The 23,863-nt window shown below is 46.5% G+C and overlaps 1 protein-coding gene across 1 annotated transcript in view; it reads right to left on the bottom strand.

Annotated features, from left to right (window-relative positions):
- The window catches only part of LOC104161160 (msx2-interacting protein-like), a 22,980-nt gene extending 1,350 nt beyond the window's left edge, over window positions 1-21,630 (bottom strand). Inside the window, 13 exon segments of the mRNA XM_009699491.1 lie at window positions 311-505; window positions 1,402-1,815; window positions 2,423-4,562; window positions 4,564-4,761; window positions 4,763-10,333; window positions 12,774-12,874; window positions 14,537-14,650; window positions 15,838-15,951; window positions 16,515-16,598; window positions 16,601-16,642; window positions 18,991-19,142; window positions 20,019-20,219; window positions 21,474-21,630. Coding sequence (XP_009697793.1) covers window positions 311-505; window positions 1,402-1,815; window positions 2,423-4,562; window positions 4,564-4,761; window positions 4,763-10,333; window positions 12,774-12,874; window positions 14,537-14,650; window positions 15,838-15,951; window positions 16,515-16,598; window positions 16,601-16,642; window positions 18,991-19,142; window positions 20,019-20,052 — 9,159 coding nt within the window. The 5' untranslated portion in view covers window positions 20,053-20,219; window positions 21,474-21,630.
- Window positions 21,631-23,863: the final 2,233 nt, after the last annotated feature.

Here is a 23,863-nt window from a genome sequence, read left to right as displayed (position 1 = left end):
CAGGAATTTGTTCCAGGGCTTAGAGACGGCACGCTTCAAAGGTTTCCCAACTCCGCCATTCCCTCTTCTATGAATACAGAGCAATGCCCATCGCTCACGACTTGCAATCCGTATTACACGCTCTCTGGGATGCAGGAATCACACAGCTATTACCAGAATCCCAAAATAAGGCAACACGAGCAACAAGAGCCAAAGTTTCTGGGAGCCGCGGTGGGTTTTTGTTACCCAGCTGGTAAGAACAGCCCAGCTTTCAGCAGGCAGGTACCAGCTCTTCCCAAACACACACCCTTGCCCCATCCCCAGCCCTCACCATCATTCTGCGCGCGACACCTTCCAGCTGCGAAGCCTCCAGTCGCATGCGCTGAGCGATTCTCAGCGGCGGCCCTCCCTCCGGTGCCGGCAGGGACCGGTGCGCCAAGACGTTGTTACCGGAGACAAAGTGGAGCTGAACAGCGGCCGTGTCGTTTTTAAGAGCCAAAAGGCCCTGCCAGACAATCGGGTATTTCTAGAAAGGGAAGGAGAAGAAACATTAAACGCAAATGAAGGAGAGGGGGGATCTTAAATCCCATCTGAGCTGCTCATTTGGCTCCGAGACTTTCACAGGCAGTTAAGACACCACCGCTTTGCTTTAAGGACTCAGTACAGACGTAACATCCCATCACCCCTCGTCCGCACCAGTCCAGGCTTGGGTTAGGTCTTGCTAAATCAGTAATTCAGTCCTTTTTCTTCCAGCTGGCTAAGTTGCCCGGGTGGTTCCCTTCATCGTAACATCAGAGCACTTCCCAATCTTTCAGCCTCCTACGCAGCACGAGGCAGAGCAGGGCTGTTACCAAACGCTGTTTTCTCTTTTACAAATGGGAGAACTGAGAAGCAGCAGGACAACTGCTCAAGGTTAAACGGGAAATACGTGACACCAAAGGCAACTCTCCGTTCCTTGTCGGTGCCTGTTCCTCACTCTCTCTCTCCTCTTCCTCAGTCTCTAGGCTTTGGGAGAAAGGTTCTTTTCTTTTTTTTTTAAATTACATACACCATCCCTCTTTCCTGCCAGTGAAGAAAACCTCTCCAAGAAACAGCTGACTGTAAAAATGACGCAGCACTGCCTGCCTGCGCCTGCCGGCTGTTTGAAACAAGAACGAGGGAGAGAGGGGCTGCTCCGTGTTAGCAGTGCCTTAATGCGAGGCTCTAGTAAACGCCACGTAAACGTGACCACGGCTAAAATTCACCAGGAACAGCCCAGAAAACAGACAATTGATCGCCTTCTCCGCATCCAAACCATTTGATGCAAGAGAGGTCAGATTTTGGTGCTACAGCTGAGATGAGCAATGCAGAACCCGATTGCTTCTCCGCGGACGAGGAGCACGAGGCTGCTCAGCGAGAAGACGACGACGGAATGACACTTACCGTCAGAAGCTGAACCATATCCACAGGTCTCTGCGAAACGGGGTGAGGAGACGGCTCTTGTTTGAGAGCGGACTGGGGCTCAGGGCGATTGAGGGGTAGCCCCGGCGGAGCCCCGGGACCCGACGTTGTGGGGATAAACATGGATTGCTTGGGAACCGCCTGAGGTTGGTGCGGTGATGGAAGCTCCTGTTTCATTGAAATGGCAACAGGCGAAGGGTAGGAGGTCTGGCCCGTGTCCGCTTGTGCCCTCTGAAGGTGTACGTGAGGGTCTATCTGTGCCGCATGCCTATTTACAGTGGGGTGGTGACTCTGTTCGGGTCCTGCTGCCGGCGGGCCCTTGGGATCCTGGGGGATCTGAGGAGTCTTGCTGCGTACTGGCTGGCTGGGGTGCGAGTGTTCGCCCTCCGGGAGACCCTGGGAAGAAAGCAGCGGGGGAAAAAGGAAAAGATTTTAGGCTGTGGGTGTATCAGAACTCGTTAATTCAATGGTAAGGCTTCCAGGACACCATCAGATTGCTGGCAGAGCAATCTGTGTCTCCACGCTACAGCACCAGCCCTGCTGTGGTCGTGCCTGGCACAGTCTGCCCCTTCCAAGGCCACCCCACCAGCCCCTCACACCTCAGAGCCAAAACCACATCCCCTGAATCTTGTCCCGAGCCCATCCTTAGCCACGCCGTCCGTCTGAGGATGTCTGACCTACGCACTACCTCGATGCTGACAATACTCCCCCGTGACACCCCTACAGCTAGAAACCTGTAGGCAGCTTCGCACCTTCTGGTTTGAGTCCTAGAGCAGTTAAGCAATGGGTTAATTTAGCTTCTTCTAATGCTGAGCAGCATTCAAACCCCATTTCCCAAACAAAACTAGCTACTCTTGTGCTATGAACTTAAGTAGGGCTTGGAGACTAACCACAGAGAGCTAAATTCGGCTCCTGTGGCCATGCAGAGCCACGCCAGGGCTGCAATTAGCTTGAAGGGCTCCAGATTTCAGGTAGAAGGAGAAGAAAGGATTTTATTTCTCACCTGAGATGGGGTCATGCTCCGGGAAGGCAGCCCGATCGGCGAGGCACCCGGGAACTGAGGATGCCCGAGCTGTGCCGCCGTATGGTAATTCCTCATGTCGCCATACACCGACCGATAATCGTGAAAGGAGCTCCCCGTGGGGTGCATGATCTGTACCCCGTGCGGTACCACCACCGGCTGCGTCAAAGGCAGTCCAGGCAGCTGGCTGCTCGAGGGGACGCTGAGGAGCCGGGGCTCGCTGTGAGGAGAGTGTGCCATCTTGCCTTCGGAGGATTTTGGCGTCTCTTTTCCAGGCTGTGGGGTCTTACTGACAGGGGGAGTTTTCACGGCCCCTTCAGGCGTTCGGGATTGTCTCGTTTCCGAGTGGTGCTCGCCCACGGCGGCCATGTGCGGGTGCATGATCATCCTCACGTCCCGGGGAACGTTGTACTGGTCGAGCCTGATGCTTGTGGGGTGCATGCGGTAATCCGGCTGCATCACCAGCACATCGGACTGAACGGGTGCTGGTCCTCGGCACACCGTGGTGTGGTGGTAGTGCATCTCCTCCTCGGGGGGATGCTGAGAAGACAGAGGAGGCATGACTATGTCTCGTATCGGGGCTGGCTGGGGCGTGCTGGATCGCTGAGGTTTGATCTCTATCTGGGGTTGCAGAGCAGCTCTGGGGGAGTGGAGCGCTTCCGGGCGGATGCCGTACGGAATGCCGGAGAGAGGAGGGGTGTTCATCCTCACCTCGCCTTGGGACAGATGGCCCAGGGACACAGTCTGTGTTACGCTGTGAGGGGGCATGATAACAGATTGCTCGGGATGCATGCTGGATATGTACTGAGGAACGGGAATTCCCGGCGCCAGCATGACCGGGGTGCTGCTCGATAAAGCCGGAGACGAGGTGCTGCCGGGATGACAAGCCCGGGGGAACGGCGACGGCGAATGCCCGCTGGTACGCGGCGAGTGGGGCTCCTGCTTGGTGACCCCCAAGTGGGAAATAGCCCGGTCAGTTGGGGTGCTGGGTCCCGAGCTGACGTGGTTTGCTTCTGAATGTATTTTCCCAGAGAGGGAAGGGTGGTGAGGACTGACTCCAGGACTCAAGTTGGAGGGCTGCAGAGTCTTGGTCTCCACTTTCAAAGCAGCCGGATCGGACAGTTTTTTGTTCACAACCATCTGGTTGTGGACGAGTACGGGTGGAGTGTTTACAGTCTGTGTGAGGACTTTGCCGGGTTGAGACGCTGGAGTCTGGACAGAGAGGTGAGACGAGTCGGACTTCTCCAGCGCAGCACGCTCTTGTTTAACGGAGGAGATGACAGGCGATGTATTATAAGGTTGTGTTCCCAGTACCAGAGAAGAATGAGTGGAAACAGTCCCATAGCCCACCGAGGTCTGGGAGCCTTTCGGTGTCGGCTGAGATGGCGTGATAGGTTCCTGTTTAATCTGAGACTTGGATACGGACTGCTGAAATTCTATGTCGACAGCACTGGCTGGGGGGATCTGGCTGATCTTGGCACTAATTCGCTGAGGGCCTTCCGTCTTCTGCCCCGAGTAACTCAGAAGCACTACGCCTTCCGAGGTGTTCACCCGCAGCCCCGGACTGGACCCAGCCTCTACAGGCCTCTCCTCGATAATAGACATCGATCCCGGATGAAACCTGCTGTTATCGTTTGTGCTTGACCTCTGCTTGAATTTCGGCGAGGGGGCACTGACAAGACACGTCTGGGTTTGGGGAGCTTGCTTCACCAAGGTGATCCTCGGAGCCTCCTCCAGATCCACGCTGTGGGGCATCCTGCTTATAACAGAAGTGGCTTTGGGAGCGATGACAGTACTTATCTTTTCCTTCTCGCTGAACACCGGTGCCTCGGCCACCGGTGGGTCCAACGCGTTGGTGACGGGAACTGCCGGCTTCTCCTCCGAAACCGGTTTTACGGCCTCCACCGCGGGGTGGAGGGGTGCCTCCTCCAAACAAGGCGCGCTCACCGGCTCGGCATGCGTCGTCGTCACATGCGTGGAGGTTATGCTCGTCGCCGACACGTACTTGGGCTCCATGAGTATCTTCCTCAAAGTGCTGGAGTTTGTATCGATATCCGACGCCTTTGTGTCTGGTGGGAGAGCCGGTGGGGGTGTGGAACGGGCACGGGGTTCCTCGTGCCTCCGGCACCTTGGCAGCGCTGGAGTGAAGAGGGACGATGGCGGCGGGGACCGGGGTGGGCAGCTTGGCCGCTGCCGAAGGGACGGCAGGAAGGGCTGCACTTGGGGCGCTCGGCGGTGTGATGGGTGCGTTCTCCATGGGCGACCGTATCTTGAACCCGCTCTGACTCCCCTCATCAAGGGGAACCGGCGGGGCGGCCAGTAGCAGGCGCTTTCGGAGACACGCTGCTCTCAGCGACAGCTTCATGCACAGCCACGATGTCAGCAGCTGCAGCCTTGCTCACGTCAGGAACACTTGGCTCCACGGACGCCTGAGCCACAGTTTTAGTTTGCTTTTCCTCCTTCAAGGCTTCTTCGGGTTTTGTCTTTACTTCGTTGGCAGGGGGTGACTTGCTCTGCATCCTCTCCGGCTCAAAGGCATTGACTTCAGCAGCGTCGCCCTTTCTGCCTGTGCTCCTTTTGCGTCTCTGCCGTGTGGTTTTCTGACGGCCTTTTTCCTTTCGAGCAACTTCAGCCTCCTGCAAGCTCTCGGCCTCCTGCGCAGAGTTGGAAGATTCGCTGAAGCTGACTTCAGCCTCCTTGCTCTCCGTCTCTACCACCGATGGGGCAGAGCTGGGAACCGGCTGCACCGCAGGCTCGACAGCAGCCTCCGTTTCTAGGATATTATTCACTGCCTGATCTGTCTCAGGCTCCATCTCCTCCCGAGGTGACGGTAACACCAAGGGCTCTGCGGGGATTTCAGTTTCCGACTCAGTGGGATACGTCGGGGGTGCAGGAAAGCTTTCTGTCTCCCCAGAAATATCATTGATGATGGAGCCGATGGCCGCTGCCAGCTCCGTTTCACTAGCCTGATGGGCGGGTTTATCTCCCTCCTCCTCCTGACGAACTTCAGGCACATCTGCTGTTGGTTCTTTGTAGGCAGCAATCGACGGAGGAGTTTCGGTGAGTTTTGCAATGTTCTCCACAGCCTGCTCCAGTTCAATCTGTTTTGCTAACTGGGCAGCTTCGGGGGACTGCTTTGGTTCCCGCATCACCTCTTTTTCCGTTTCTGGGAACGAATCTTCTACCTCATTCTTACCAAAATGGGGTGGCAAGATGTCCTCTTTCTGGGGGCTCTTCATTTTGGCCGGCGACACCGCCACCGGCTCTGCCTCCTCCTCAGTCGGCCGCAAGGCACCCTTGACTTCATCCACGTTGAGGCGTATTTCTACATTTTTGAGACACACGGATGCTTTATCTACAACGGTTTTGGTATTTTTATATCTTCCCCTTTTGGATTTCGTAACCTTTTCTGGCACCGGTTTCTTCTCAATGATCTCAACCGTGGGGATTTCTATCTGGTTTTTCTCCGCATCCAGTTCTTTCCTATCACGTTTCTGCTCGCTCACTGCCACCTCTTTCTCAGTCGATTTTGCTTTATTGCTGTTGTCAACAACACTCGATTCCTGACCACTTCTTTCAGCAGCATCTTCAGATTCAGCCGAGGTATCAGCTTTCGGTTCGTTCTTCCCTTTCTTCCCCTGTTGGCCAGTGGCAACTGACGAGTGACCGTGTGTTAGCTTCTGGGATCTAGGAGACCTCCAACCTTCTGCAGGCTTAGGAGCTTCCACAGCATCTTTAGTTTCAGCCTCCTCTGCCTCTTGCTGTACCGGTTCTGTCTTTATTGGAGAGATGTCCTCCTCTGGCTTACGGCGGGTTTTCGGAGGCCTTCCCCTCCTCGGGGTCGTAGGAACAGTTGTCACTGTTTCCTGTGGTTCCTTTTCCCCTCTCTTCCTGGTGGATCTAGTGACCTCCATGGAGTCCTTCACTGGAGACGGGCCTTCATTGTCCCCTGTGGTAGCATAGACTGACCTTACGTTTCTGCGCCTAGTCCGGCCTATTGGCAAGCTTGGCTCCACATTTTCCGGCTCTGCAGCAGAACTAGGGGATTTAGCAGCGTTCCTTGAAACCTTCTCCGCCTCTACTTTCAATTCGGAAAGCTTCTGCGCCTCCCCACGAGGAGAGCTTGACCTTTTGAGTTTTTCACGGTCAATTCTTTCGCTCTTCCTTGTGACAGGCTTTTCTGTGACGTTAGCTGCAGCTGACTGCACGGGCATCTTGGAGCGTTTACTCTTGTAGGACTTTTTATCTTTTACAACAACTGGAGGTTCGACTTCCATATCATTGTCAGAAACAGGTGGCAGGACCTCGGCAGCCACCTCTATCTTTTGACTCACACTAGCATCAGCGTTCCCAGAAGGCAGAGGATTTTCTTCTTTAGGCTCAGCAGCCTCATCGGACTTCTGAACTAGCTTGGGTAGAGGTGGAATCGACTGGGCACCTTCAGGTTCTGGATCTACACTGGTGTCTACTTGGGAATAGGAAGATCCGGGAGTAGGAGGCTTGGTATCCAAGTACGAAGGATGCTCAGTTGCTGCAGTGTCTTCCTCCGGTGACAGGGTTGTAGCAACAACTTCTTTACTACCTTCGATGACTGGCGGGGGTTCAGTTTGTTCGGGTGGTTCAATTTTGACAGGGGCAGCCAGTTCAGGAAAAGGTTTTTGTTCCTCTGCTGCAGAAGCAGGTTCAGATGGTTTTTCTTCTTTTACAGAAGCTGTTTCCACCACCACCTTTTCATTTGCTACCTTCTCGGAAGGGACCGCTGCCGGCTCCTGTGGCAGGACAGCGACCGAAGAGGGACCGACAACTGAGGAAGTTTTGTGTTCCGGTTCTTTACTATCAGGAACCGTTTCTGGTGTTTTCGGTCGGTTTTCTTTATCTTCCTGTTTTTCCACTTCTTTCGGTTTCTGATCTTTCTCCTTTTCTTTCTGCTGCATTCGCGTCAGTTCAATAAATCTACTGTGGAAGAGAACCACCGGTTCTTGCACCAAATCAGCCACGCTGTTAGTCCCATCAGAGGAAGACTGTCTCCCATACAATCTACCAGAAATGAAGTCGAGATCATCGTCTTTTCTCTCTAAATGCTGCAGGCGCTTGGAGTCCTGTTCAAAGATTGAACTATGCAAAAACCGAGAAGCGAACAGTTCCTGTCTCTCTTGTTCCTCCTCTTTATGATCTTCTTTCTTATCATCCAGTTTTCCACCTTCTGAATCCGTCCTGATTTTTTTCTTTTTCATATACCAAGATGGAATAGGTCTTGGAGCCGAGTCAACCTTCTCTTTGTCTTTATTGTTTCTAAAACTAGCAAATCTTGAATCCCAGTCTAGAAAGGACCAGTTTTCTTCTCTGGATGAAGAGAGAGATTTCGCTCTTTCAAGCAAGGCCTTCGTGTCTGGTGTGATTGTCTTGTCCAATGCAAAAGAGTAAAATTTGTTTCTTTCTAAGGAACTTGACAGTCTTTCTTCTCTCTCACGTAACTTCTCTTCTCTGTCCCTTAATAAAAAAGACAACCTGGAGCTCTCTAACATGGACGAGGCTTTCGGGGAGTGGGGCTTGTTTTCACTGTCCTCATCCGAATCTGAAGGCACCTCCCCGGGCTCCAGGTCTCGGACAGACCGCTTGCGTATGCTGTCTCTTTTGACGATGCTGCTTGGAAAGCTGATATCAACTCTGCCAGGCTCTTGCTTCACTTGTGTTTCCCACCTACTCGAGTCATCTTCAGAACTCAGCACGGATAGTTTTATTTTAGCCATTTCTGCCATCTGCTCCCTTCTGCTGGAATCATAAGGATTAAATTTCAGGGAGTCCTCCCGCACAGTCATGTTGGAGTATGAGAGACCCTTTTCTTCTATTTTAGGTGACTCTTTGGTTTCCTTTAATGGCATTAGCCTCGGAGAATCGAGCGTGTCGTCATCTTCGTGGAAAGGAAAGTGTCTGATACTAGGGGAACAGGACGTCCTTTCGGAGTCCTCACTCACCTGACGAGAACTCCTGTAGTTTCTTTCTCTTTTAGTGCTAATTTCAAAGTCAAACTGGTCAGTCTTTTTCCTTTTACTTGGTGGAGAGTCATCGGTGACATCTTGTGGAGGTTTTCCCACCTCGTGGACCAAGCTCCGTCTTTCATATTCTTCCACATCTTTCTTTGGACTGCCAAACTTCTCGGACTTCGCTATCTCCATTTCCAGCTGCTGTTTTAATCTGCGACTTTGCTCCATTTGCTTCCTGTAGCTTTGCGTGTGGTCGATGTCAATGCCAATTTTCTCCTCCGTATCAGCCGACTGAGGTTTCTCTTGGCCAAGTTTATGGTCGGGTGTGTCCTCAGGCAGACCAGAGTAATTCTTCCTTGCATCCTCTCTCTCTGTTCCTTGGTCATCTAGTAGCTGTACCTGTTTATGCTGGGGTTTTACTGGATTCAGTTTTTTAGAAGAGAGGTCCTGAACTTCCACTGGTTCATCAGCTGCCTCCATTAGCCTCGCCTGCAGATCTAGGGTGGGACGCATGCCAATCCCACCAACGTTAAGAGTCTCCTGAATTTCTTTGGGACTAGTAACAGGAATAAGTCTTTCCAGTTTGAGTTTTTTAGATTCCCTTTTAAGCATCTCCTTCCTCAGGGGTTTTCTCTCCAATTCTCCTTCCCTTAACATCGTCGCTTCTCTAGACGAAGCCGTTGCGTCAAGCTGCTTTTTCAAACCCATGCGCGCATCTTCCTCATCTTGGCTGCTTCTTTTTACTTCCAGTTTTTGCCTGTCAGGCTTTAGATTTGCATCGGCAAAACGTCTTTTACGAGCCTCCAGCTTGTCTAAATCTACCGCGTTGGCCCCCTCAGAAGTTTGCTCTGTCTTCAAGTGCTTTTTGGGTTTCAGTTTTCCCTCCTTATCCACCACTTCCACATGACTGGCAAGGGCTTTCTCTTTTTGTACCTTGGTTCTGACAGGTTCCAGTTTAGACTGATCAGACTTGGCTTGCTCAGCTTGAGATGTCTGTGTTTTTTGTTCAAGAAGCGGAGACTTCATAGTGTCATTATCAAGCTTTGCTCTCAGTTTCTCCAAAGCGGGCTGATCAATAACTTTCCCTTCCTTTTCTTTTACTCGGGTCAACACGACGCAGGGCATTAGTTCCAGGCGGTTTTTAGCTGTGCCTTCTTTGTCACCTCTCTCCTTACTTTGTTTACTATTGCCCTTCAGTTTTTCAGGGCTGGGCTCTCTCTCATTCTCTTGATCCGTTTCGGAAGACTGAGAGCTGGGCGAATGGATTTTTGCTTTTCGTTTTTGCTTATCAGTTTTCTCCTTTTCTAGTTTTTCCGGCTTTTCCTTTCTCACCAAGCGTTTCTCCTTGTCGACCCTTTCCTGGTCGAAAGCACGCTCTTTCTCTGTTTTTTCGTTTTTTGTGTAACGTTCCACGCGGGCTTTGTCGAGTTTGTCATATCGTGGAGGAGAGAGCGAGCTGCAGCTGCCGCTGCGATCCGATGACCTGCTGTAAATCCTCCGCTCTGAATCGCTCTGCAGCCTTTCCGATTGCGAGGGAGACGCTCCAGGGCTCTGCGGACGCCTGGAGTGCGTCGGACTCTGGCTCCGTTCAATCGGTCTCCGTTCGTGGTCTCTGTCCCGATCGGATTCAAACCGTTCCCTCTCCCTCTCTCTCTCCCGTTGCCTGTAGCTGTACTCCCTTATGTCTTGCTCGTATGGATCGCCTCTGTAATCCCTGTACTCGCGTGGGTCATCATAGTATCGTGGGTCATAGTAGTCTCCTTGGTAGGGATCCCACTCCGCGTAAAATTCTCTGCCTCGAGCTGGGTATTCTCGCCGAGGATCTTCAGGATACGTCCCCGGAGTCCGAACAGTCTCGTAGTAAGTACGGTCAGGGGCATATTCGTAAGATCCTCTTCTTTCATCTCTGCTAAATATACAAATAAACACATTAGTTTTCCTTCTCAACCAACGTACTGCGTTACCACGTTCTTTGCTACATAGGGGAATCATTTCAGGACAATTTCTTTGTACATCCATCAAGGCAACCATACACAGCCGCACACAGAGATTTAACACCAATGAATCAGTGCACGGTGGAATGAATGCTTTGTTAGCTTATCAATTACCGTATGCAGTTAATTGGTCATTTTGTGGCAGCTCTGCCAAGTATCTTTTCATCAGCCTCACTGCTTCATTTTTGCCAAATTCAAACACTGCATTAAATCAAGGTAAAACCTCATAGCACCTGTGCACCCACCCACAGTCTGCCATGGTGAAGACCACTGCATCTCACAAACCTGAAACTCACCTCTGAAAACATGAGTCAAGACAAAATTCAAGGCTGGAACCTCTCCATTACTAAGCAGTAAAGTAGTAACAAGATTTCTTTGAAAATCCTAAATCCTGTAAGTGACCATTTAATTCCAAAAGTAGCTCTTTCGCCGCATGTGACATACCGACGCTGCCTATTTACAGGCCAACTCAACAAAAAAACATCTGGTCGCTTATGAGATCAGGTGAATTCATGGGAAGCATTCAGCAAAGTCAGTCAAGCAATGAGCGTTATTATCTCAATACCTCCAAATGGCAAGAATAAGCCATTTGTAACGCTGAACATGCCTCTTTGGCAAAGGGGTGGTGTAGAGGTGGTGCTCCAATTCTCCACCATCACAGAGTGTTTTGCACACACTATTTCACATATGTTTATTTGGCTTCACAGCTTATGTTTTACGTTAAACGCTGACAGCTTCCACCTTTTAAGATATGTACAAAATTGAAAAAGAGCACAAAGAAATAGTAGATGAAAGACAAAAACCTCATTCTGCAAGCAAAGTGGGATGTTGTGCAAGGTAGCTGTGAAGTTAAAAGAATGAATTATGGTTTTTGTTTGGGTTTTTGTGTATTTTTTTCCTTTGGGTCCTATTTAGACTGGCAACAACTACAACCTAAGAGAATCTGGCTAGCGCAGACTTTTAGCGTCATTGCAAGGGACCGTGAACTGCCAGGAGGAGCTTGGAGGAGGACTAGAAGATGCAGAATTACAAGACTCACTGCAGAGCTGGCTCAATCACTCCATGATTCATTATTCCTCAGTATCTCGTAATGACTGTGTGAGCATAATGACAGAAAAGGAAAAACAAGACTAATGTGTACGCAAGTATCACGTTGTTCCAGAAATCCATGTTCTACTCAGAATTGTTTCACGGCGAAGACTAGCCCAGCTGAATCCCGTGCATTAAAAGACATCCAATAATGCACTTCTCTTTTCTGAATTTGGTGTAGTTCAGAGGAAATTATTACTGACTGCTTGCTGGCACATCACATCTGGCAAGAACTGGAGAACGCACATATTTATTTCCGTTGTATGGCAAATCCTGATTGCCAATTTCCAAACCCTTCTCACTTTTAAATCTGGCAATTTTGCATATATGTTAGACCAATCTATTTTGCTGCAAAAAAACCCCATTTAATTTATCTAGCTCACAGGTATGACCTAACAATCCTAACAATTAAGCCAGCCTCTGAAGGTCATAAACCACAGATGTTTTATTCAGCCACCGGAGGAAAAAAAAGCACAAAATGCAGAGTGTTCCTGTGCCAGGCTGCTCTCAGCCAGGGTCTGCAGAGGTAAGTGGCCACGCAGGAGGAAAACAAGCCTTTGCAGCATGTGCAAAATGGCCAGACACCGTCATGACAGATGCTGCAGAAGGACATCAACACAGAACACATTTGTCATGTCAAATAGCAAAAAAAAAAAAAAAAAAAAGGGCAAAAGCAGCCTCACTTGTGTTTTATTATTTTATCACGTTAATACACTAAACTGTTGAAAAAGGGGTAGGTGGAAGACCAGATTTTACTCTCTGCTCAGCAGGCGAGTAGCAGTAGTTTATCAGACTATATTTACGCTCGTTAACATATACATTTCTCTTGAGGGTACGGGAAGGCACTACAGATAAGCTATTCTTTGCATTCCTAAGAAATGATGAATGACTCACAACTGTGCCCTGGTGACCCATCACAGTAACCAGATACTAAATATACAGATCATGCAGACGGCCCAAACCTCCACCTAAGTATGAATTTCAGTAACCAACTACACTTCAGCTGTGTGATATCCCTGTCTGCTTTAATCTGCACAGTTTAACTCTGACACCTAAATTTGTGGGGTTTTTTTAAAAAAAAAGGGAAAAAGACACTAAAAATATGCTAAAATGTTGTTAATAAAACTTTAAAAAGAAGGATAAAGAATAAAGTTGAGAGGAACAAAATCAAGTGTTTGTTTAATAATTACAGCCTGAAGAAAGTTTAATTGCACTGAAGACCATGCTGGAAAAGTAAAAGACCGTAATAAAGATGTTGACACATGCCTTCTTTCTGCCAGCATTTCATAGAAGTCTCTGATATCTTGACCCGTTTTCTCCATGGAATGATAAAATGCCAACTGACTTTCTCGATTTGCAAAGTCCACCTGAAAAATAAAGGGTAAATCAACGTTCAGTGAGAGAAACATCCCATTTTGACAACATTTCACTGTCTGCTGCTGTCTGAAAATGGGAGTAGAACTGAAAACAGGGATGACAATATTTAACAAAAAAATGTCAAACGCTTCTCAGGACTGGCCCTAAGCATCCCCAGGAATAAAGACCTTTCTCTCTTAACTCAATGTAGCTGCGTGGAGCTATATAACTACCTCCTTACGGGGGTATGTTGCTGTAGCTGCCACACCAGAGGCTTCTGTTCAGTAAACCAGCAGGAAAAATATACATTATTATCGTGGTATTGACGTTTTTAATACTACGATTCCAATTACAGTTCCAAAGTCCCTTTTATCTCAACACAGTGCTATAGCAGGTCAGCATTAATCTATTTCAGACTCCATGTTGTTTGCCCAGGGCTAGACAGCCAGGCAAGAGCAGGGACGGGAAAGGAACCTAGCCTCCTGAACTGCAGCTCCCTATTCCAGCTATTCGAGGAGTTGATGTTTTCTCGCCAAGGGTGACAATATTAAGAAGCTAATAGCATAGCTGATGCAAAAAATTAAGGATTAGAACGGATTTAACTAAGTGTATGCCACATAATGCAGTATTTTTAACATTCTAGTTGTTTGGTTTTGGGTTTTTTTTACATCAGCCTAGACATCTGTATAACCACAGCAGTGGAGCACAGACATACACGGATTAAGGGTGTTGCTTATTCCAAAGTCGCTAAGTAGCAAGACCCACAAACACAAGATATGAAACTTTTAAATGACCACTCATTTTATTGCATATAAAGGCTATTTATATTAAACCACCACGCTAAGAAACTACAGTATGTCCAACTCCTAATCCCGAGGGGTGGGAAGTTGCTAGGTTAATAATACACCACATGAGAGATCACGCTTGAAATCATTACCCACTCTTTAGGAGAGAAGAAAGGAGGAGGAGGAAGATAAATCAGAGGGTTGGCTGACACCTCACGTCCCAGTTAGTGGAACTGACGGGACAGTCGTAACAGGTATTACCACATTCACCCAAATCCAAGACATCCCTGTAAATTTTAAGTGTTGTTCCAGGAAAAAGTACTTTCTCTCTAATTTTTTTAAGTAGTGCTTTTAACTTCTTTTTTTTAATCTGTTACAAAGAGCTGCCACCACAAGAGCAGACTGCATGCTCGAGTTGCCGTAGCCCATGACTACAGCGTGCAAGCCACCACAGATCACCTCGGCCAGGTCAAAAGACTGGACATCAGCATGAAGCAGCTGAAATGCAGCAATGTGTTATCCCGGAGGAACTCACATCCTCAGATTTCACTTTTCCAACATGAAAATGGACAAAAGTTTGCCTTGGATTCAGGTAAATGAGGTAGTAACACGGACACCAACACTCAGGAGCTTAGAGAGACAAGTTCAGTGAAACAAACGGCAGAATACTGGAAAAGGCTTTATAAGTAACAGTTCAAGATACCCTAACATCTTGATAAGCCGAGTATAAAAAAATCAGTTTAAGCCTTTGATGTCTGGGACACATATGTCCCGCTAAGTATTCCTTTAGTCTGGCAGTCTGCAAATGCCAGCATTTAAGGGGTGAGGCCTAAATACAATTTGTCTCTGGGTTTTTTTGGGTTTTGTTTTGGAGTTCATTCTGCACACCTTAATTTTATTCCCACCGATTTTCCTCCCCTTGGTCTCTTTTACAGCTGCTTGTGCATATTCAATCTCATTGTAGAGAACCAGGGCCATGCCTTTTAAGCGGTCAAACACCACCTGTAAAAAACAAAAAAACAAAACAAAAACCAAATAAGAGCCTCATCCACAGGACTTAATGTCAGTCCCAACAAAATCCTAAGTCATGAGGATACCAGTAAGGAAATAATTTTTAGCAAAGTAAATTTCCAGGCTTTTCTGATGAGGCATATTGTAATGAAGAGACAATAAAAGGACACGGGACTGCTTTCAATTGTGGATATTGTGGCTTGAGGTATATTATGCCTTTATTTTGTTTTTCTGTATTTTACTTTTAATTTTTTTCTTTGGTGACTTAGCTTAGTAGTTTCTCTTTGTTTACTTTTAGTTTTTTGAAAAATTTCCAATGTGCTTTAGGGGGGAAAAAAGGTAAAGGGAACACTTAATCCCAAAATGGAAACAGTTTTTGTTATCACAGTCTGCAGTACCACTTGTCAGTTGCTAAATGCCCAATTTCCAAATATTAGCTTCCTTTAGCAACATAAACTTATTATTCAAGCAACAACAGCTACAAGAATGTCAAAAGCTGCAACATAAACCCACAAAAATCCTTTAAGGAGGCAAGACCCTGATCCTGCGAAGATTTACACATGTTGCTTAACTTTAAGCACACCAATGTCCACCAGAAATACACAGGACAACTCACGTGCTTAAGTTCAAGCACGTGCATAAATCACCAGTGCCGACCCACAGCGGGGCAGGTAATGCACTCCCACTGTCTGATATGGGTATGTTGCACCATCATTGACTTTCATTCATCTACTTTTGTCAGTATGACTATCCTAACTGCTTTTAAGAAGTCATTTTTTTGGTCTGATGAAAAAAAATATAGTTATTTCTAATTATGTAATTAGCATGCATGAGTGTAACTACATAATTAGACTGCTCCTCCTCTAATGTTAGCCTTCTAAAGACATTTTGTTGGGGAGAGACTGTACTGCACAAGAGCAACAAATGGTTTCCAATACTCATTATCTCGGCTCACTCAAAATATATTTTTTTTTTTCTTTCAGAACACCAGAAGCAACTGCTCTATGTATCAGATCAACAGGATGCAAAGCTACAGAGCCCTGTCAGCCGAATTACACTGCAGAGAGGATTTCTCTACCTGAGCTATAAAGCCCTGGACAGTTGGGGTTGAAAGGACAGGATGGGAAGAAAGGAAGACAGTCACAACTTCAAACCACACGCCAAAGTCTCCCACCTACCTTTACCACAGGCCCGTATCGGCAGAAATGTCGAGTTAAATACTGATCCGTAACGTTTGTAGAAAGACCATCTAACCACACGCAGTTTGTAGGCATGCTCTTTCCAAAACCCAGCTGAACACAAAAAGGCAAAACTTCCATCAGTACAATTCACAAGCGTTTCACTAACTGAACAGAGCATGCCTAATTAAAGAGTTATTTGAAGAAAGCTAGTCATTTGTACAGATTTTCTAAAATTAGCATCTCGCGCAGGTGCAAGCAAGACAAAAATTAAATAGCAATTAATGAAAATAATTCTGCATGCTTAAACAAATACACTGTTTGACAACATTTGGTTTTTCTACAATTTGAATGCATCTGAAAAGTGACAGGTTGACAGCTCTGGGGACTGACAGCCTCCGTACAGCTTCCCAGCCCAGCCTCGCCAGACGCGGACCTTCAAGGCCAGGGAATGTCAGCCTCCAAGTCTACTCAATCCTGGGGCTCCTTGCTGAGACAGCCAACAAAAATGCTGATTAATCCCAATTATGGTGGTGGTTGAAAGCATCACGCTCTAATCTGACCCACACATTAAAAAACATCTTATTTCCACAAACTAGGCTGCTGCAAAATATCCTACGATGCTGTAAACGAAAGTAACAAGGAAAAGGATACGGTCCACAGGAGGATTTCTTTACCTTGAGACGGTTATTTCCAAGATATTCCCCATCCATCTTCTTAATTGCTTTACACACACTTGCAATATCACAGTACTGCATTTTTTTGCATACTGAGGAACACCATTCACTTTCTTAATGTCAATATCCTAGGGAAAAACACAAAACAGAACAATCGACAGTCAGCAACAGGCCAAAAAGGACGTTCAATGGTGTCTATCAGATTCAAGTAGAATTCTTTTTTGAGAGACACACATGGCACAGTAAGCACTCTTTAATTAATATTTTCTTCAGAGAGAGGATTTGAACAATAGTAGACAGTTAAAAACTTTACTGTTCTGCTGTATCTCATTCAATGGCAAAACCAAATCCTTACTGATGCAGGGAAAGCTCTTCATAATGCAGATTTAAAACTCAACACCGCAGAAGTAAGCCTGACCTGATCAACAAACAGTAGCTTTAGTTTGTTAATATTAGGTCAAGAAGAGATAACTCGGAATCAAAGAAATAAAGATTAATTTTTGCTCGCAAAGGCTCAAGAGAAAACAATCTGCTCCAATCCTCACAAGAGGCAAGCAGGGTTTCTTTTCCAAATAAACATGGTCCATCCTGTTCCTAGAAACAGAAAGTGACGCTGGACTCGTCTTTTGAACCAACCTGGCGCTGACACGGCAAAGGCAAAAAAGACCCTCAAACTTCTATCGCTGCTGGTATTTGATCCCAAGCCACCACAGGCCCATTCAAAAGTGAGTGCAGTCATGAGAAGGCTATGAACGCCTAATAAAGACCGATTTTAATCGATTTAAAAGACCCAGCAAGCTTGGAGTTGACGTTTGGTTAACATTCAAGCTCAGCACTAGTACTGGCAATGTACCGAAAGCCTCTGAACAAACTCATGATATTATGATTCATTCCGAGCTGAAAATAGAAGGTGGAGTGTTTTATTCGTTTAAATAGCACAAGCTTCCTTTGTGAGCTACATGCCAATGCCAGCACACAAATTTAAGCGCAAACGTTCCAACATCCTGGACAGACTAATTTCATGGTTAATAAATTTAGGGACAAGGCAGCAGTTTGATATGGTCTCACCCAAGAGCTCTTTATCTGGCAAAACAGAAGTAAACAGGGAGATTTACGCAACTATTAGACTTCTATAGCCCTGGCCTAATGATTTAAGTGGAATACTAATAGAGGACTACATTTCCAAGTGTCTGAAGTAGCACGATTGCAACCATGGCAAATTATACTTGACCACTCACCCCGGGCAAGCAATTCCTTTTGACAGGCAAATAAAACATCATTACTTTGCTCATTACCCATCGGAAAGGTTATAGCTGGTCCCTTTTGCACCTGAGCTTGCAAGTTTTCACGGAAACTGTGCAAGGCAGCACTGCTGCTGAATTCTGACCAATTAATAATGTTGACAGGACAGCACTATTTCACAGAAAAGCCAATTTACAGGACAGTGCACTACTACTGATAAGCATCTTTATCAGGACAGCTCTGCTGGTATAATGTTAGAAAAAGGTTTAAGCCACAGACACCGTGTGAATTCATAAACCACTGTTGATGTCAACGATACAGCGGAGGCTGGATGCACAAGAGCTGCTAGACATCATAAAATGTGAGTTTTATATTTGTCCACATCATATATGGAAGCACATCTCCCCTTCTTTTTGGGGGGAAGCACATATGGGGTTCCTAATATGTATGACTGATACCTCAACAGTTACAAAAATATTTCAGAGCAGAATGAATAAGGCGCAGCATGTTCGTAAGCAGCCACAGCCACCAGTGAGTACACAAACTATCAATCAGTGCTGAAGCCCAGATTCAATTAATTAAACTGACTGTGAATAGTTACCTTACTTTTCTGGAAAATTTCTCTTAAACGTAACATTGATACAACTTGACAGAAAGGGCCATGAGGAGAGGGAGAGGAGAGGGGGATGACTGCTACTCTATCTCAGTCGGATATGCCCGCTCAGCTGAAAACCCAAATCCCACATGTGTCACCACTAATCCATCTGCTCTGTGCCTCTTCTGCCCTATTGTCAGGGCACAGACTGCGACAGCCGACGGCTACTTCCACGTACAGCAACTAAACCCTTTGTTTCAGAAATCAACAGGAAACTTAGACTTCACAGAGTTGTACTGATTCAACACAAAAATAACACCAGGCGTATTTACATCCCAACGACCTAGTTAGGCTTTTCTGGAAACGCTCTGAGCTAGCAGAAGGCATGTGTCTTGTCAACGCTCCTAGGATTGTTTCTACTGCTAAGTTATCCTCTCAATACATGTGCGCTGAGATTTCACTCTAAACGCAGAGAAAAGCTTTCAGGTATACTCCAGCAAGAGGAATGACTCAGATTATTACATAAAGACTGAATTATCTGTCATCGACACTATGATTTACCACTGCTCGTAGCATTTCACAGGTCTGTACAGAAAGAACAGGCAATGACACCCTATATAGTACAGGGAGTTCACGTACCACTATTCCACCAAAGCGCTGAAAGATGTTGCGCAGATCATGGTAGGTGGTTGTTTTCTCCAGGTTCCCGATGAAGAGAGTTCTTGTTGCTTTCGGGTGAAACTCATCTATCCTTTCATCCAAAGGACGAAATTCATTCTCGCTTTCTGTTTCTAGAAGCAAAAGAGAGCAAGAAATTTGTAATGCGTGGAGGTTACTTTTCATGTGGCTTTGGTTCATGTTGATTTGTTTGTTCAAGTCTACTTCCTGAGGAGCAGATACGATCTGAACGAGAGTAGCCAATGTCTTTGACAAAAATGCACCGTACTACACCTGTGAATTGTTATTTACGTGCAACTGGAAGTCTCTGCATCACACCACTGGGTGAGTGCTGAGGAATTTGAGCATCCTCAGGTGAAAAGCAGTTGCATTCTCCAACTGCTTCCCTAGAAATTTACTCTTTTAACAAGTACTAATGCTTGAACGCATGAATTCAAGTAAGGCTTCACTGTACTTGGGGAACAGCACATGGAAGAAATTTGTCTTCACAAATCAATTTTAAACAAGCAACTGAAGTACAAAGAGAAAACTTAACCATGTGCTCAATGATACAGTTTTCACTGGTCAGTCATTCGGGCTATGCTGCCTTAGCCTCAAAAATGCAGCCATCGTTAGCTGTTCCAATTAAAAGCAGAAAAAACAAAAGCCTGTGAGGACTCAGTGCTATGCTTACACCACCCACTGTCTTCTGCTCCGCTGAGACGTGGAAGATGAGACTGCTTCTTCTAGCAGCCAGCAGATCCCACTGTTTGAGAGGATGACAGGTTTCCTTCTCTGAGGTTTAAGACTGGAACTCTCTCCCTGTCTGACCTAAGAGTCCACTCTTCCCGCTCTGGAATTTACTCTGGTGTATTTCCCAGTTTCTTTAAAACATGTTTCTGCAGAAAGGCAGTTTCAACATTTCCTACTCCTATGCTGCCTCTCTACAACAGCTCGCGAATACACCCAGAGCAGTTACGTGTCCAGTGCAAGAAGGGCATGGACCTTACCTGGTCCTATCCAGGCCGTGACTTCAATCTGCATGCCGAAGAAAAGTTTTCCTTTTGAAGCATTTAGTGCTTTCTCCTGGTCCTCCTGCTGTCGGAAGAACACCAGTCCATACCGTTCCTCAGAAGCCCCATGAATCTGCACCGATGTCACCTTTCCGTACTTCTTGAATTCATGGAAAAGTCCATCTTTAAGGCTTGTATCTAAACAAACAAACAAACATTAATACTACAAAAATGGATTTTTCAAAAACTTAGTACCACCATAAAAGACATGAAGAAATCTGATCTTCCTTCTGAAATGTGACTTCACCAGATTTAATCTGAATCTCGGTGTTCACAGAAGTGCGTTTTTAAACTTGGATGTTAATTTTGCCAACGTCAAAAGCTTCTGGCTGATCTCTCTCTTTGTCTTGATTTTCAAACCCAAGAAACTACACGTGCAAGGCTTTACATCGCTAAAGCTGGCAGCGCATGGTTATTACTTCCAAGAGAGATCCAATTCAAGATGAAGAAGAAATAAACAGTGTTACTTCATTAATAATCTCACATGGATACTGCGCAGAGCAGTTTTCCAAAGCTGGGATGAGGCACCTAGAACGGAGATCAAAGCAATACAGCATTCAGTTCAGTCAATTCAGAAAGATTCATCAGATTTTGTAAAATCTGACTTTCACTAGGCATATTCATCAGATTTTGCAAAATCTGACTCATGACCACACAATCTGCCTGGGATCGGTGAGGTATTTACCTCGCCGCTGCATCAATCCAAGGAATATTACAGAAATAAAATCTATAGAAAGAATATTAACATTGTGAGGTGTGCTGCTCAAAAAGTTAATACCTGTTATTTTAATTCAGCCAGTGCTTTTGTATCCATGAATTATGTTACAACTGTTTTACAAACGATCCCATGCTGGTTTTTTCTGTGGGATCTCTCCTGCGTTTGGCACAGGGAACAGCAAGTGATCATACGCACTCCTCAGTGAGTGGTTTCTTGCATTATTTACCATGCAATATTCAACGCCATTACATATATGCTCATGGGTGTTTTGCAACACCCAACACTGCAACAGAAATCCCTGAAGTTTTTGTATTAAAAAAGAAACTGAAGCAGGGCAAGAATAAACGGTCCAAGTTTTAAGTGAAAAGTCTGAGATGCTTCAGGTTTTTCCCCGGGGAAATCCACGTTACTGTTTAAAAGCACCAGCTCCAGAAGCTGTAAGCGCTCAAGACAAGGGACTCGAGCTAGGGACCTGCAGGATTTCTCACAGATGGTCACCAATTAAGCAATTTTCCCACCGTCACACAAGAAGCGAGGCAGAAGCAGAGAGAGAATTCCATCCTTGGAGGCAGGACGTGGCTGCTGTGTCAAAGACACGGTAAAGGTTATTTAACCAGTCCCTAACCTGCTTCCTATTCCTTTCTTCCCTATTGCACTCTCCCAAGTGAATTTACCTGTTGAGCGCACTGGAAGATTTTGAACCTTGATCCCAAAACTTTTCCGGGGTTCATCTTTCTCCAGAGATGGAAGCAGCTGGGATGCGGGCGCCGGGACAGCTGTCGACTGAACTGACCGTGCTGGGGACTCATCGCTCGAGCTGCTGCTGGAGTCACTGCTACGAACGGCACAAAGGAAACGACAGATGAGTGCATGGAGATGCCAAGCTACCAGAGGACACGGGTGTTTCATTTAAAAAGCAAAATGTCAGAGTTTCTGCTTGTCCACAGGCCGCCTTCTCTCCTTTGCCTGATGCAGAAAACCCCACTCCCGTAACACAGCCCAGTCACACAGAGGAACTCGGAGTCATTCTACAAATATTCTCCTGCAAAGCCCTCAGAGACAAGTCAGGGAAACGGAATACGGGTAAAATGTCAGCTAGATCCTGGTACGCACTGTGACAATGGCGGAGATTTAATTAAGTGTAATATGATGTTGCATCAGCTTAGGAGCTGCGTGGGAAGACTGGAGAAACACACAGAGGGTACACAGGTCTGCCTGTGTAAAAACGAAATATTATCGTGCTCTCAGGCACCTCGGTCAATCGTGGAGTTCTCCTTATTGCCTCCTGCATATCTTTAAAAAAGATCCGCACCCCTGGTGATCCAAAAATCTCATGCGAGAAAATCATGGCAAGTTTTTTTGGTCAACTGCTCGAGAATAACCTGAGCAGAGGTGTATGAACCAGCAAACACTATTTTCAGGCTCAGCCTCAACGGCCAGCTTCAGGGTATAAAGAATTCCGACCCAAGAACATCTTTTATAAACAATAATTATGGTAGAACAGGATTTGCATATTAGATCATACAGGGAGTCAATCTAGTCCACCGACTCTTGACGGTGCAGATCGTTAGCTGCTTTGCAGGAGAGTAAGAAATGGAGAGAATAATGTTATTAAAGCTTGCCCAGTGGGGACACGTCATCTTCTTCAGTGGCTGATTTCTTCCCCGAGGCATGAGGGCTTATAACATTGCTAAAAATAATTTTGTCTGACATAACCCTGGAGACTCTCATTCTCCATTACACGGGCAGCCTTCTAAAAAATTCCACTGGAATTTTAACTCGGAGGCTAGAGGGGGGAGATCTGCCACGTACAAAAATAATCCCATCAGTTTTAAATTTGCTGCTTGCAACTGAATTTTCATGTTCCTCTCCACATCATATCAGGAAAATGATAAGCAAGTTTATCTTTATCTTAAATTATTTCATAAGCTTCTTATATTCTCTCTTTACATTAAACCATTTAACTTTCCCTCTTCTTTTCTCAGGGAGACCATTTCAGGCTTCTAACCATTTTCATGATTTGATTTTGTGACCTCTTCTACTACACTCCTTTTATGCGGGTGCACAGTTTATGCAACGCCGGGGTAACAGCGACAGAGTCATTTTTCTTAAAACATTCCACAAAACTGGTTTTCTTTTCAAACATCTCGGTGTCAGGAGCACTGTGGCACACCACTAAAAGCCCCTGGGCTCTGTCCCCATTCCATTTGGAGGCGCAGAAGAGGAGGCACTCCTTCCCAAAACACTTACCAACAATCGAAGGAGGATATAAAAACACACCAGACCAAAACAAAACAAAAAAGGTCAAAAATGCAGAAGTAATAACAAACACGAGAAACCCTCCTCCCAGCCTCACCCGCCCGTCCAGCGGACGGCGAGCCGCCCCTCACGCCTTGGTGCCTTTCCCACACACTCTCCTCCTACTCCTCCGTCCCCGGAGGAGGAAGTTCAGCGTCGCCTTGGGAGAGGAGAGAAAATAAAGCCATGCCAGAAAAGGAGTGAAAAACTGAGTCCTTCCTCCTGGCCCCTCTTCCGAGGCGGGCTCTGCTCCACGCTCGCCAAGGGGCAGCCGCCCGGCACCACCCAACCTGTTACGTACGAAATAACAACATCTCCCCATCCCATCTACAGCCCCTTGAGCTTCTCACCTCTGATTTCCCTACCACCAAGATGCCTGTTCACTGCCTCATTTTTCTTCCACGCTTGTAAACTGCCATTATTTTTGCCTCACCTGCATTTGTGCAACCTGCTTTCACGCCCTCTTTGTTAATAAACTATTTAATTGCTAAAAGTGAAGCACACCGCAATTCACTCTTCATCTTTTGCCCATTTATCCCGTTCCTTCTGCCTCCTACCTTTCTGCTAACTCTGGCAATGCTGGATCACCTCAAGTCCTCATTAAATTGCAGTTCTTCTCTACAGCATTTTGGGAAAAGGAGGACAAACCCAGTCCCACGTGAACAGGCCTTCACTAGTCTCAAGGGGTAACAGCAGCAATCGCCTGCTACTATGAAATAAATTGGCAACCAAGAGAGAAACCTCTTTTAATACACAAATATAGTCA

The sequence above is a fragment of the Cariama cristata genome, unplaced genomic scaffold, assembly GCF_000690535.1.
Source record: "Cariama cristata isolate BGI_N322 unplaced genomic scaffold, ASM69053v1 scaffold9264, whole genome shotgun sequence".
Taxonomy (NCBI): Eukaryota; Metazoa; Chordata; class Aves; order Cariamiformes; family Cariamidae; genus Cariama; species Cariama cristata.
The sequence above is the reverse complement of the archived record's forward strand: the minus strand, read 5'-3'. Positions and strand labels throughout refer to the sequence as shown.